Source organism: Ranitomeya imitator, chromosome 1 (genome assembly GCF_032444005.1).
Source record: "Ranitomeya imitator isolate aRanImi1 chromosome 1, aRanImi1.pri, whole genome shotgun sequence".
In the NCBI taxonomy this organism is placed as follows: Eukaryota; Metazoa; Chordata; class Amphibia; order Anura; family Dendrobatidae; genus Ranitomeya; species Ranitomeya imitator.
The window spans coordinates 13,997,492-14,011,163 of NC_091282.1; the positions used below are offsets into that span (position 1 = coordinate 13,997,492).

The window sequence follows — 13,672 nt, forward strand, 5'->3', positions numbered from 1 at the left end:
AGGTGTGTTCCCGCAAAGAGAAGTATATGTACGGCAGCACGATCGCGCAGCCTCACGCTGAGCGCCGCACTTATCGTGTGCAGGTGTCAGCTGTATGTGACAGCTGACACCCCGCAGCAACGCCCACGATCGGTGCTAGAATCAGTTGTGGGCATTTTAGCCCTCTGATGCCGCTGTCAGTAGTGACATCGACATAGAGGAGGATCGCACAGGGAGGGGGCTCCTTGTGCGCTTTCATCAGGACAACACAATGCTATCTCTTTGTCCTGATGGTCTCCATAGAGACCCCCGGACCCAAGATGGCTGCGGGGTCGTACAAGGAAGGTGGTTTGTGGGCGCCTGCTCTCAGGTACCTGGGTGTGGTTACACCTATGTAAAGGAGGTGTGTGTAGCACATGGTGAGTGTTTGGGAGTCTGCAAGTGTGGACACACTTCCTTGTGTCCTGGCCGGACACTGCAGAGGGGTCCTGTGTGGTCTGAGTGTGCAGACCAGGATGGTACAGGTGCAAGGTCCTGAGAGAAACCTCGGTGTTGGGTGTGCTAGCCCTGAAGAGCACGTGGTGGGACTTTGCTACTGTTGGCCTGGGACTTACTAAACTAATAAATAAACTAATGGAAAGTAATAATGTTTTACAGTTAGAAAAAACCCCCCATAAAAAAATAGATACTTTATTAGATAACAATAATTGAAAAAATAAGGATAAAAACCTACAAAACCCTATCAAATACGTTCAGTCCTTCAGGGGAGAGGAATATAATCCCCTACAGTAAACCCTAATACATACTGGTAGAATGCCCCACACGAAAAAATGTAGATATCATAACAGACATGTGATAAAACAATGGGATGAGACCCATTTCGTTAGCGAGGCTTGTGTCTCCCCCATTCCCCGTGTGGTGGGTCCCCAGTAATGGGGCGTTCTCACCCTTATGGATTTCTCCCAGCCCTTCTAATATCTCATATTAATGGGAATCCTCTGTAGAACCTGCTGGAGAACGAGTCTCATATCTATGGTGCGATGTGATTTTTATTAGCATTATACTTATAGTGACACAAATATTGTTCAATAACAAAGTGCTGCTATATTAACCCTCTATGTGCTGTATATTTAGTTTCTCTGTTTATATATTTATAAAGATGTTGTAGCTTATCAGTCATTATATGAATATATTGCAGCGCTGAGGTTTCGTTCCTTTGTAACATGCTTGAAAATGATAGACGTACGACTATGGTGTTTTATATTATCACAAGATGAGAGCTGAATTATAACCGTGCTATAACACCGCTGTACATTTATTTTTCTGTTTATATATATATATATATATATTTTTATTTTTTTTTTACACAAGGGAGTGGGACAAGTCACGGATGTGATTAACAAGGCTGCTCACCTGTTTTATCATTACCAATTGGTGTCTAAATGCAGATTTTTCATTGCCTTTTCTATCTATATTCATGCACTGCACTTTATGTGATGAATAATTCCTGTATCACTGCCTGCACTTTATGCATATTAATTGTAATGTAATTACATGCTCTTACAATGATGATTAATGCAAATGATTATAATCATGTATACTCTTCATATACCTGGCACTTTCACATGTTCACTGCTTGAGAAAGGTTCCTGGTGGCACCGAAACGTCGCCCTCTGGGCTGATTAAATAGCTCCTCTTCACTATAAACGCTGCGCTGCCTGCAATTTGTCTGGATTTATATATTGAGGTTTGGTATTTGCCTGGGGGGCTCTGTACCCGGACTCTGTCTTTGTGCTGCTCTATTTTTCTTCTATATATACCCCTATACTACGTGTAGACATTTATTTTCTCTATTCTATTCTGTCAGTGTGATGTTACTGTACACCGCACTGAATTACCGGCTTTTCTACAGAACACCGCTGCGTATTTCTCGCAAGTCTCATGCATGGTCCGTGTGTAATCCGTATTTTTCTCGCCACCATAGACTTTCATTGGCGGAATTTTTTGCGCAATACGGTGACAAACGCAGCATGCTGCGATTTCACTCGGATCCTGAATATGGCAGAGAAATGTACGGCTGGTGGGAGCTGCCCCATAGAGAATCATTGGTCCGTGTGCAATGCGTTGTTTTTGTGAATACGTCCGTATTCCTCTCTTGTGTGACCCCGGCCTTATACTTCCTAAGGGGGAAACGCGTCGGGATAAGAGGGAGCGAAGAATGGCGGATAAGTACCACGACTGTGTGGAATTTCTTTCTCATGTCTTTTATACAGGATTTTGTACCCAGTTATGTGCTGGTTTCTGAAATTAGGAGAGAAGTGGATTAATACCTACGGTATATTGTGAGGGATTTTTGTATGGCGAATTTATGTTCAGTTATGCACCATTTTTTGTGGGGGGGGGCAAACAGAAGATATCACATTGGGCATTAGGCTTTTGAATTAAGTGAACAAAAAGGAGCTAATTATCTAATGGTATCTTGTCATGTGATATCTGACTGTGCACCCATTTGATTGGCGTTCCATTAGTGATATTCTAGACCATGTAAATATTATAAGCGCTGTGTATTAGCGATATGGATCATAGATTTTCTTTGTCTAAATTGTAGCCCCAAAGATGACTATTAATGTGATTGCATGCTCTGGCCATATCATCTTTGTTGGGGTATTAATGTAACTACACCTCTTGTCTGCATCCCTCCTGGAACATACAGCAATAACTACGAGATATTTATATCTTGGGTACTCCCTTTAATTGTTTTTGTATGTGTGTGTTTTTTTGTGTATATTATAGTGTGTAGGATGTTCAGAGTGCATTAGGGTCCCTAGGGCTACCGACTATCAGCAGGGGTGTCATCACGTCTACAACCAGGGTGCCAACCTCATCACTACCGGAGATACCGCCTCACCCACACTGGAGCTGCAGCAACCCTCAACCTATTGTCTCCTTCCCCACCATCCTGCAGAATGTAAGCCCGCAAGGGCAGGGTCCTCGCCCCTCTGTATCAGTCTGTGATTGTTGGTTTGTTTACTGTAAGTGATGTCTGTAATTTGTATGTACCGTATATACTCGAGTATAAGCCGAGATTTTCAGCCCAAAATTTTGGGCTGAAAGTGCCCCTCTCGGCTTATGCTCGAGTCACGGTAGCGGTGGGGTCGGCGGGTGAGGGGGAGAGGGCGCTGAGGCATACTTACCTAGTCCTGGCGGTCCTGACGCTCCCCCTGCCGTCCCACGGTCTTCGGTGCTGCAGCTTCTTCCCCTCTTCAGCGGTCACGTGGGACTGCTCATTAGAGAAATGAATACGCGTCTCCACCTCCCATAGGGGCGGAGCCGCATATTCATTTCTCTAATCGGCGGTGCCGGTGACGGCTGATAGAGAAAGAGGCTGCGGCACCGAAGACTGTGTGACAGGCAGAGGGAGCGTCAGGACCGCCAGGACTAGGTAAGTATGTTATATTCACCTGTCCCCGTTCCAGCCGCCGGGCGCCGCTCCATCTTCCCGGCGTCTCTGCGCTCTGACTGTTCAGGTCAGAGGGGGCGATGACGCATATAGTGTGCGCGGCGCTCTCTGCCTGATCAGTCAGTGCGGAGAGATGCCGGGACCGGACGCCGGGAGCTGCAAGCAAGAGAGGTGAGTATGGCTTTTTTTTTTTTTTTATTGCAGCAGCAGCAATGGCACAGATTTGGGGCAATACTGAACGGCGCAGAGCACTATATGGCAGCTATGGGGCAATACTGAACGGTGCAGAGCACTATATGGCAGCTATGGGGCAATACTGAACAGCGCGGAGCACTATATGGCAGCTATGGGGCAATACTGAATGGTGCAGAGCACTATATGGCAGCTATGGGGCAATACTGAACGGCGCAGAGCACTATATGGCAGCTATGGGGCAATACTGAACGGCGCAGAGCACTATATGGCAGCTATGGGGCAATACTGAACGGCGCAGAGCACTATATGGCAGCTATGGGGCAATACTGAACGGCGCAGAGCACTATATGGCAGCTATGGGGCAATACTGAACGGCGCAGAGCACTATATGGCAGCTATGGGGCAATACTGAACAGCGCGGAGCACTATATGGCAGCTATGGGGCAATACTGAACGGTGCAGAGCACTATATGGCAGCTATGGGGCAATACTGAACGGCGCAGAGCACTATATGGCAGCTATGGGGCAATACTGAACGGCGCAGAGCACTATATGGCAGCTATGGGGCAATACTGAACAGCGCGGAGCACTATATGGCAGCTATGGGGCAATACTGAACGGTGCAGAGCACTATATGGCAGCTATGGGGCAATACTGAACGGTGCAGAGCACTATATGGCAGCTATGGGGCAATACTGAACGGCGCAGAGCACTATATGGCAGCTATGGGGCAATACTGAACGGCGCAGAGCACTATATGGCACATCTATGGGGCAATAATGAACGGTGCAGAGCACTATATGGCACAGCTATAGGGCAGTAATGAACGGTGCAGAGCACTATATGGCACATCTATGGGGCAATAATGAACGGTGCAGAGCACTATATGGCACAGCTATGGGGCAGTAATGAACGGTGCAGAACACTATATGGCACATCTATGGGGCAATAATGAACGGTGCAGAGCACTATATGGCACAGCTATGGGGCAGTAATGAACGGTGCAGAACACTATATGGCACATCTATGGGGCAATAATGAACGGTGCAGAGCACTATATGGCACAGCTTTATATGGCACATCTATGGGGCAATGATGAACGGTGCAGAGCACTATATGGCAGAGCTTTCTATGGCACATCTATGGGGCAATAATGAACAGTATGGAGCATTATATATGGCACAGCTTTATATGGAGCATCTTATGGGGCAATAATGAACGGTATGGAGCATCTATTTTTATTTTTGAAATTCACCGGTAGCTGCTGCATTTCCTACCCTAGGCTTATACTCGAGTCAATAAGTTTTCCCAGTTTTTTTGTAGCAAAATTAGGGGGGTCGGCTTATACTCGAGTATATACGGTAACCCATTCTCATGTACAGCACCATGGAATCAATGGTGCTATATAAATAAATAATAATAGCCTCCGCTGGCAGATAGGATGAACTTTAGGGCTCATCTAAGCAGAGATTAGTCCTAGATATTTTTTTTCCACTATTGACTCTCCATTTTTCACTTTTATAAGATAATCAAGTATTTTTAACCCTTTTAAATACATTAATAAAGGTTAATTTTTTGAGGTCTGTTTGTGCCAATGTCACCATTTTATAAATGTTATTCACTTTACCTATTGTGATAATGTTATGGCATGTAGTTGTCTTCCTTATTACCGGTACTTTCACTGACGAGCGTCTTCATTTTGAGCTCCATCAAATTTCAAAATGCCTTTTGTGAATTTTTTCTTTCATCTTTATAGGAAATTCTTGTGATAAACTGTTATCACTAAATTGTAAAAAAGAAGATATAAGGAAGCACTCTAATGGAGGAAACCTCATTACCCTTCATGGACCTCCTGGACTTCACAGTACTTCACTTTATTATAATCCTCCTAATTATGAGGAACCCTCTCCTGAGCAATCGTGCATTGTTACCACAATTCCAGATGACAAAGTGGATACAAGATTTCAGTGTCACAAGGAATTTACTAAAAGCTCAGATTATCTAACTCAAAGCAAGCATGAAGGAGAGAAGCCATACTCCTGTTCAGAATGTGGGAAATGCTTTACAACGAAATCAACATATATTATACATGAGAGAATTCACACAGGAGAAAGGCCATTTTCGTGTTCAGAATGTGGGAAGGCCTTCACACAAAAAGGGCGTCTTATTAGACATCAGAAAATTCACACAGGAGAAAAGCCATTTTCATGTTCAGAATGTGAAAAATCCTTCACACAAAAAGGGAGTCTTATTACACATCAGAGAATTCACACAGGAGAAAAGCCATTTTCATGTTCAGAATGTGACAAATCCTTCACAGAAAAAGGGCATCTTATTAGACATCAGATAATTCACACAGGAGAAAAGCCATTTTCATGTTCGGAATGTGGGAAGTCCTTCGCAGATAAAGGGAGTCTTATTATACATCAGAGAATTCACACAGGAGAAAAGCCATTTTCATGTTCAGAATGTGAGAAATCCTTCACAGTTAAAGGGCATCTTAGTAGACATCAGATAATTCACACAGGAGAAAAGCCATTTTCATGTTCAGAATGTGAGAAATTCTTCACACAAAAAGGGAGTCTTATTACACATCAGAGAGTTCACACAGTAGAAATGCCATTTTCATGTTCAGAATGTGGGAAGTACTTCAGAGATAAAGCGAGTCTTATTAGACATCAGATAATTCACACAGGAGAAAACCCATGTTCAGAATGTGGGAAGTACTTCATAGATAAAGCGAGTCTTATTAGACATCAGAGAATTCACACAGGAGAAAACCTGTTTTCATGTTCAGAATGTGGGAAATCCTTCACTTATAAAGGGCATCTTATTAGACATCAGAAAATTCACACAGGAGAAAAGCCATTTTCATGTTCAGAATGTGAAAAATCCTTCACACAAAAAGGGAGTCTTATTACACATCAGAGAATTCACACAGGAGAAAAGCCATTTTCATGTTCAGAATGTGACAAATCCTTCACAGAAAAAGGGCATCTTATTAGACATCAGATAATTCACACAGGAGAAAAGCCATTTTCATGTTCGGAATGTGGGAAGTCCTTCGCAGATAAAGGGAGTCTTATTATACATCAGAGAATTCATACAGGTGAGAAGCCATATTCATGTTCAGAATGTAGGAAATGTTGTAGACAAAAAGCAAATCTTGTAACACATCTAAGAATTCATACAGGGGAGAAACTGTTTTCATGTTTACAATGTGAAGAAACAAATTAAGAAAGATTCTCCATTTTGTACTTTTCGACTCCATATTGCTGTTTTGATATAAATTTTGTTACTAGGCCTAAAGTTCACAGCTGTTATGAGACCTTGATTGTTGCAACCTGGACAGGACATGAGACTGAGGGTGTATTGTTCTACGAGACTTTGACGTGCAGACTGTTCCTGCATTCTTATAGGTTAATAACTGTGAGCGTGTTCTTATGCTGATTGGTTAAAGTATAATTTCTATGATTATGAAAAGTGATACACAATAAACGGGGGCCAGAGATCTGCGCGATCCCCCCCAAAAAGAGACACATGTCTCCGTCTGGTCATTTTCAGTTGCCGGCAACGCCCTTTAGATTAATTTGGAAATCACTGAGTCAACCGTGAAGGATCACTTTAGATCCTCCCTCAACAACAATGTGGAAAATGCTTTACAGAGAAATCACAACTTGTTAAACATCGTAGAACTCACAGGAGATAAGCCGTATTCATGTCCAGAATTTGGTAAATCTTTTAAATCACGTCTTCTCTGAAGAGAGGTCTTGTGAATTCTGTGGCAGAGCTCCCTCCTGTGGCCTCAAGTGGTACTTCGGCTGGTTCTCTCTGTGAGCTTCCGTTGGTGGAGGAAAGTGGTACTGCGGCTTCTGAGTCTCCTTCCTCAGGTGATGTGGGGAGGTCGTTAGACGTTTGCTATTTAACTCCACCTAGTGCTTTGATCTCTCCTTCCAGTCAATGTTCTAGTGTGGGTCTAGTTTCCTCCTGGATCGTTCCTGTGGCCTGCTGCTCTGCATAAGCTAAGTTGTGCTTGTGTTATTTTTTGTTTGCTGTTTTTTCTGTCCAGCGTGCTCTATTTGTTTCTGTTGCTTGCTGGAAGCTCTGGGACGCAGAGGGTGTACCTCCGTGCCGTTACTTCGGTACGGAGGGTCTTTTTGCCCCCTCTGCGTGGTTGTTGGTAGGGTTTTGTGTTGACGCAAAGTTACCTTTCCTATACTCGGTCTATTCAGAAAGTCGGGCCTCACTTTGCTAAATCTGTTTCATCTCTACGTTTGTCTTTTCATCTCACTCACAGTCATTATATGTGGGGGGCTGCCTTTTCCTTTGGGGAATTTCTCTGAGGCAAGTTAGGCTTGTTTTCCTCTTAGGCCTAGCTAGTTTCTCAGGCTGTGCCGAGTTGCATAGGTAGTGTTAGGCGCAATCCACGGCTGCCTTTAGTTGTGGTACGATAGTATAGAGATTGCGGTCAGCAGAGTTCCCACGTCTCAGAGCTCGTCCTATGTTTTTGGGTTATTGTCAGGTCACTATTTGTGCTCTGAACTTCAACATCCATTGTGGTTCTGAATTACCATTTCATGACAGAGAGGTCACACAGGAGATAAGCCATATTCATGATCAATGTGTGAGAAATCTTTAGTAAACAACATCTTGTTAGACTTGAGTGAAGTCGTACAGAGAAAAGCTGTTCTCATATTCAGAATGTGGGAAATCTTTTTGTCATGGTTTCATCTTTACTATGGACTAGGGAGGCTGTGAGTAATGGCTCAACCTCGCAATGGGGTCTGGTATATGCTGGACTGTCAGTATTGTGAGTGACAGTCCATTCATCCAATCTGATCCTGGGTCATTCTGGGCTCACAGCATTTTGATCAACAGCCCTGCTGCTCAATCTGGTCAAGCTGTGAAGGAACAAATTATGAAAGATTCTCCATTTTGTGCTTTGACTCCATTTTGTTGTTGGTAAAAGATAAATTCTGTTATTTACTTAGGTAGAAGATTACAGCTGCTATGAAATAACTCTGTCCTGTTTCTCACGAAGATAACATTTTGTTACTCAGCTAGTCTATGGTTCATAATTGGTATAAAGACCTTGAGTATTCTAACTCGAGTGAGCCAGATAAGAGACTCGTGGGGGTATCGCTATACAAGACTGAGGCATCTGTTAATATGTTTTTCTATGCCAAAAAGACATGACCATATCTGTAGTTTCCATTTTTCCTGTATCCTCATGGGTTAAGTTTTTCCTGTATTCTTATAGGTTAAGAACTGTGAGCGTATTCTTATGCTGATTGGTTGAAGTATAATTTGTATGACTATGAAAACTCATACACAATAAACAGGGGCCCAGAGATCTGCTCGATCCCCCACACAGATGCACGAGTCTCCGTCTGGTCATTTTCAGTTGCCGGCAACGCCCTGTAGATTAATCTGGAAATCACTGAGTCAACCGTGAAGGATCACTTTAGATCCTCCCTCAACAGCTTGGCGCCCGAAAACGTGGGGCCCCAAACAGGAACGCCTCTGCCCCCCCGGAGGACAACAAGACAAAGGACCCTCGGAGCGGACACAGGCACTGGAAAATTTGGACTGATCATCCCCCACAACAACCACGGTAAGTTGGCAGTTATACTGTCCAGACTGACCGTTTGGTGTGGTTTTCCTGTATTTGTTGCTGCAAAAGAGGATCTGAGGTTTGTCCCCGATGGTGGGGTGATTTTTGGGTGGAATCATATAGAGGTGTAGTTCCGTTGGGAGCCCAGTGCTCGGACCGTACCTCATAAGGGACGGACACCCCGGATTGACCAGTGATGTAATTCTCTTTATAGTCAAAATATCCTGAATTCCTGATCATTGTTAGAATCAGGCGCGGTGAGGTGATCGAAGATTGGGTAGGATACGTAACTCAGGAATATATAGAAGTATACAGTATGTATTTCTAGAGGTATCCGGAGGGTTAGTTTGAAACGCCCTCCTCCTTTCGCTGAGTACCGCGTTTTTGGGTTGTCCCAGAGGGGGACAGGTAAACCTAGTGGAAAAGACTATATACGGCCGCTCTGGTACTATGCACGACAAAGTAAGGATATTTAGCTCTAAAGGAGAATCCTGTTTCCATGGAAGTAAGAGAAGACTTTGAATTTGTGTGTTGAATCTGATATTGTTAGCCCAAAGATGAGGAAAATATTCTCAAATCATTGGTTTTTCTAAGGTGTTCTGGCATATGAATTGTGTGATGAAGGTTTTGTAGAAATTAAGTCTGAGAACTGCTGTATTCCGTTTCTGTGTGAAATTTCCAAGATGGTAGGGGTCAAACAGCTGCGCTATTGCTTTCTTTTGTGTTGAGGAATGCTGTGATGTTCTTATCTGTTCTGTGTTTCTGGTATGGAGGGGGCACAATGCTGCCTCCTCTCTGAATTTTCTATCCTTTGTAGTATGTGCTGGGAGATCTGTGCTTTATTTAAAGCAATAGTACAATGTTGTATTGAATTAGAAAGAATTATTGTAAGTTTAAAGTGAAATGTGTTTTGTTTTAGGAGATTGTTTGGTTATCAGTGTGATTGAAAGATTGGTAAAAGATTCACCTGCTTCAAGTTGAGTGGTTGATATATAGCAAATTAAGGATTAACAGAGGAAGTGAATTCTGATTTGATTTGTTTTTGTTATGTTGAAAAAGGAAAGTTGTCTATTACTATGACAAAAACTGGATGTTTGTGGTGCAGGAAGGAACTGAGAAAGTGACTGAGATTAATGTGTTAGAAAGACAAATAATTAAAAATAATAATCTGAAACAGGGGGGCTCCCTGTTGGGTAATATGGTCCCTCCCCAGGAAATCAAGTCCCTTCTCCCGACTGTAAGCTCTGTGCCCCTTAACCCCAAAGCTCCAATATATCCTGGTTTGCCAAAACTCAGTGCGCCCCCACCCTATGATCCTGCCGGGTGGATTTGTGATGTATGCAGAGTTACTAATTCTCAGTGGAGACAGGTCTGTTACAATTGTGAAGCAAGAAGACCCGGAGTTGTAGCCCCCACCTTTCCCTTGCTAAACGCTGACGGCACTTATTATCAGCCACCGCCAGCACCAGTCCCTGCTATGCCTATCATTGCTAGTGGCTATGAGTATCCACCCCCTTCTACTTTAGTTACCCGATTCAGAAATATCTCCCATGGTTTTCTATAGATAAATAGCAGCGAATTGAGAGATTTATTCCACTCCCCGGAGAGATCTGTTACACTTACTCCATGTGAAGGCTGGAGAGGGGTATTTTCCAATTATTGAGGGTGGCATAATGTATAATGTGAACGGGGAATCTATGAGAGTGATGTTGATTTCTGTAATGCTTTAAAGGCTTGGGCACAAGATAGACTAGCGGACCAAGCTACCTCCCTCACAGATGTCACACAGGACAAGGGGGAGACTGCCGAGAAGTTCTATGGGCGTCTTATGGTAGTGTTTAAAGATTTGGGGTTTTCACTGTATAATAAATCCCATTCACACCTTTTTGTGGCAGTTTTGATGTCCGGCCTTAAATCTGAGTTGAAAGAGGCAATAATGTCAATGAGACCCGATACTGAGACTTCCATTCTGGACGATGCATTGAAAAAAAAAAAAAGTAGTACAAAGTTTTCAGAAGAACTTAACCCGCTCTGTATCAACAGTGAGATCAAGGGTTAAATCAGTAGCTGCAGCGATTTCTGCTCCAATCTCAGCACCCCCCCCTCCCCACAGCTGCAAGTACGCAGCTCCATTCCTTATCAGTGGCCCACCAGACTCCAGCTCCTGCCCTCCTCCCACCTTACACAAATCCAGTCCCATACTCCAGTATTCATTTTAACCCTGTGTCTGGAAATCTCCCTCGCCATGTTAATTCTCAGACCAAGACAAGACAGATGGACTTGTAAACATTGCGGTCAGACAAACCCAGACTGGAGAAATACTTGTAGGATCTGTGCTGCAACCCAACCTAGGTGAATTACACTGAATCCTGTCCAGACAAGATCACATGTAGTGACATAAGAAGCTGACACAGGATTGTGGGTAGTGGGGACATTAACTTTTGGGAGTAAGCTGACAGTAATCCTTTTGGGAAGGAGCTGTAGACCAGCATGTCATGTCACCCCCAACCAGTCATCTAGTCACCCCCACTACCAGAGAACCAACCACATCAGGTAGTGTAAGACAGATACAGGAGTATTATCCCTGGAGGCCCTCTGACTAGCTAGCTACGCTAAAATAATTGGCTGACCCTGAGAACGAACCTTTCCCATTTTACAGACAAAGATAATATGATGGACGTATAAGTGCACCTGAGCAGACCTAGAGAGTTGGTGAGCCAAGATGATGGTCAGATGGTATTTATGTTATATAACCCCTATGCAGATGAATATTATTATTATTTATTGTTATAGCGCCATTTATTCCATGGCGCTTTACATGTGAGGAGGGGTATACATAATGAAAACAAGTACAATAATCTTAAACAATACAAGTCATAACTGGTACAGGAGGAATGAGGACCCTGCCCGCGAAGGCTCACAATCTACTAGGGATGGGTGAGAATACAGTAGGTGAGGGTAGAGATGGTCATGCAGCGGTTTGGTCGATCGGTGGTAACTGCAGGTTGTAGGCTTGTCTGAAGAGGTGGGTCTTCAGGTTCTTTTTGAAGGTTTCGATGGTAGGCGAGAGTCTGATGTGTTGCGGTAGAGGGTTCCAGAGTAGGGGTGATACGCGAGAGAAATCTTGTATACGATTGTGGGAAGAGGAGATAAGAGGGGAGTAGAGTAGGAGATCTTGTGAGGATCGGAGGTTGCGGGTAGGTAAGTACCGGGAGATGAGGTCACAGATGTATGGAGGAGACAGGTTGTGGATGGCTTTGTACGTCATGGTTAGGGTTTTGTAGTGGAGTCTCTGGGCAATGGGGAGCCAGTGAAGGGATTGACAGAGGGGAGAGGCCGGGGAATAGCGGGGGAACAGGTGGATTAGTCGGGCAGCAGAGTTTAGAATAGATTGGAGGGGTGCGAGAGTGTTAGAGGGGAGGCCACAGAGCAGGAGGTTGCAGTAGTCAAGGCGAGAGATGATGAGGGCATGGACTAGGGTTTTTGCAGATTTATGGTTGAGGAATGTACGGATTCGTGAAATATTTTTGAGTTGAAGTCGGCAGGAAGTGGAAAGGGCTTGGATATGTGGTTTGAAGGAGAGATCAGCGTCAAGGATTACCCCGAGGCAGCGAGCTTGTGGGACTGGGGAGAGTGGGCAGCCATTTACTGTAATGGATAGGTTCGTTGGGGGGGTCGCGTGAGATGGGGGAAAGATGATGAATTCTGTTTTGTCCATGTTAAGTTTCAGAAATCTAGCGGAGAAGAAGGATGAAATAGTGGACAGACATTGAGGGATTCTGGTTAGAAGGGAGGTGATATCTGGTCCAGAGATGTAGATCTGTGTGTCATCAGCATAGAGGTGATACTGAAAGCCATGAGATTCTATGAGCTATCCCAGGCCAAAGGTGTAAATGGAGAAGAGCATGGGCCCAAGGACTGAACCTTGTGGGACTCCGACAGATAGAGGGCGAGGTCAGGAGGTGGTGTGTGAGTGGGAGACACTGAATGTCCGGTCTGTTAGGTATGATGAGATCCAGGATAGGGCCAAGTCTGCGATGCCAAGGGAAGAGAGGGTTTGTAATAATAGGGAATGGTCCACTGTGTCAAAGGCAGCCGACAGGTCGAGGAGGAGGAGGACAGAGTAGTGTCGCTTGCTCTTGGCGGTTAAGAGGTCATTGGTGACTTTAGTTAGGGCAGTTTCGGTGGAATGATGTGACCGGAAGCCAGATTGTAGGCGGTCAAAGAGGGAGCAAGAAGAGAGATGGGAGGACAGTTCAAGGTAGACGTGTTGTTCCAGTAGTTTAGAGGCATAGGGGAGAAGTGATATAGGGCGATAGCTAGATACAGAGGATGGGTCAAGAGAGGGCTTTTTGAGGATAGGTGTGATGGAGGCATGTTTAAAGCTTGAGGGGAAAACACCAGTTGTTAGTGATAGGTTGAAG

At 44.2% G+C, this 13,672-nt stretch overlaps 1 protein-coding gene across 2 annotated transcripts in view; it reads left to right on the forward strand.

Moving 5' to 3' along the window:
- The window catches only part of LOC138657418 (zinc finger protein 271-like), a 46,726-nt gene extending 39,560 nt beyond the window's left edge, over positions 1–7,166 (forward strand). For both annotated transcript variants that reach the window (XM_069745199.1, XM_069745198.1), the window contains one exon: positions 5,391–7,166. In XM_069745199.1, the coding sequence (XP_069601300.1) occupies positions 5,391–6,871 (1,481 nt within the window). In that variant the 3' untranslated portion in view covers positions 6,872–7,166. The remainder of the gene's footprint in view (positions 1–5,390) is intronic.
- Positions 7,167–13,672: the final 6,506 nt, after the last annotated feature.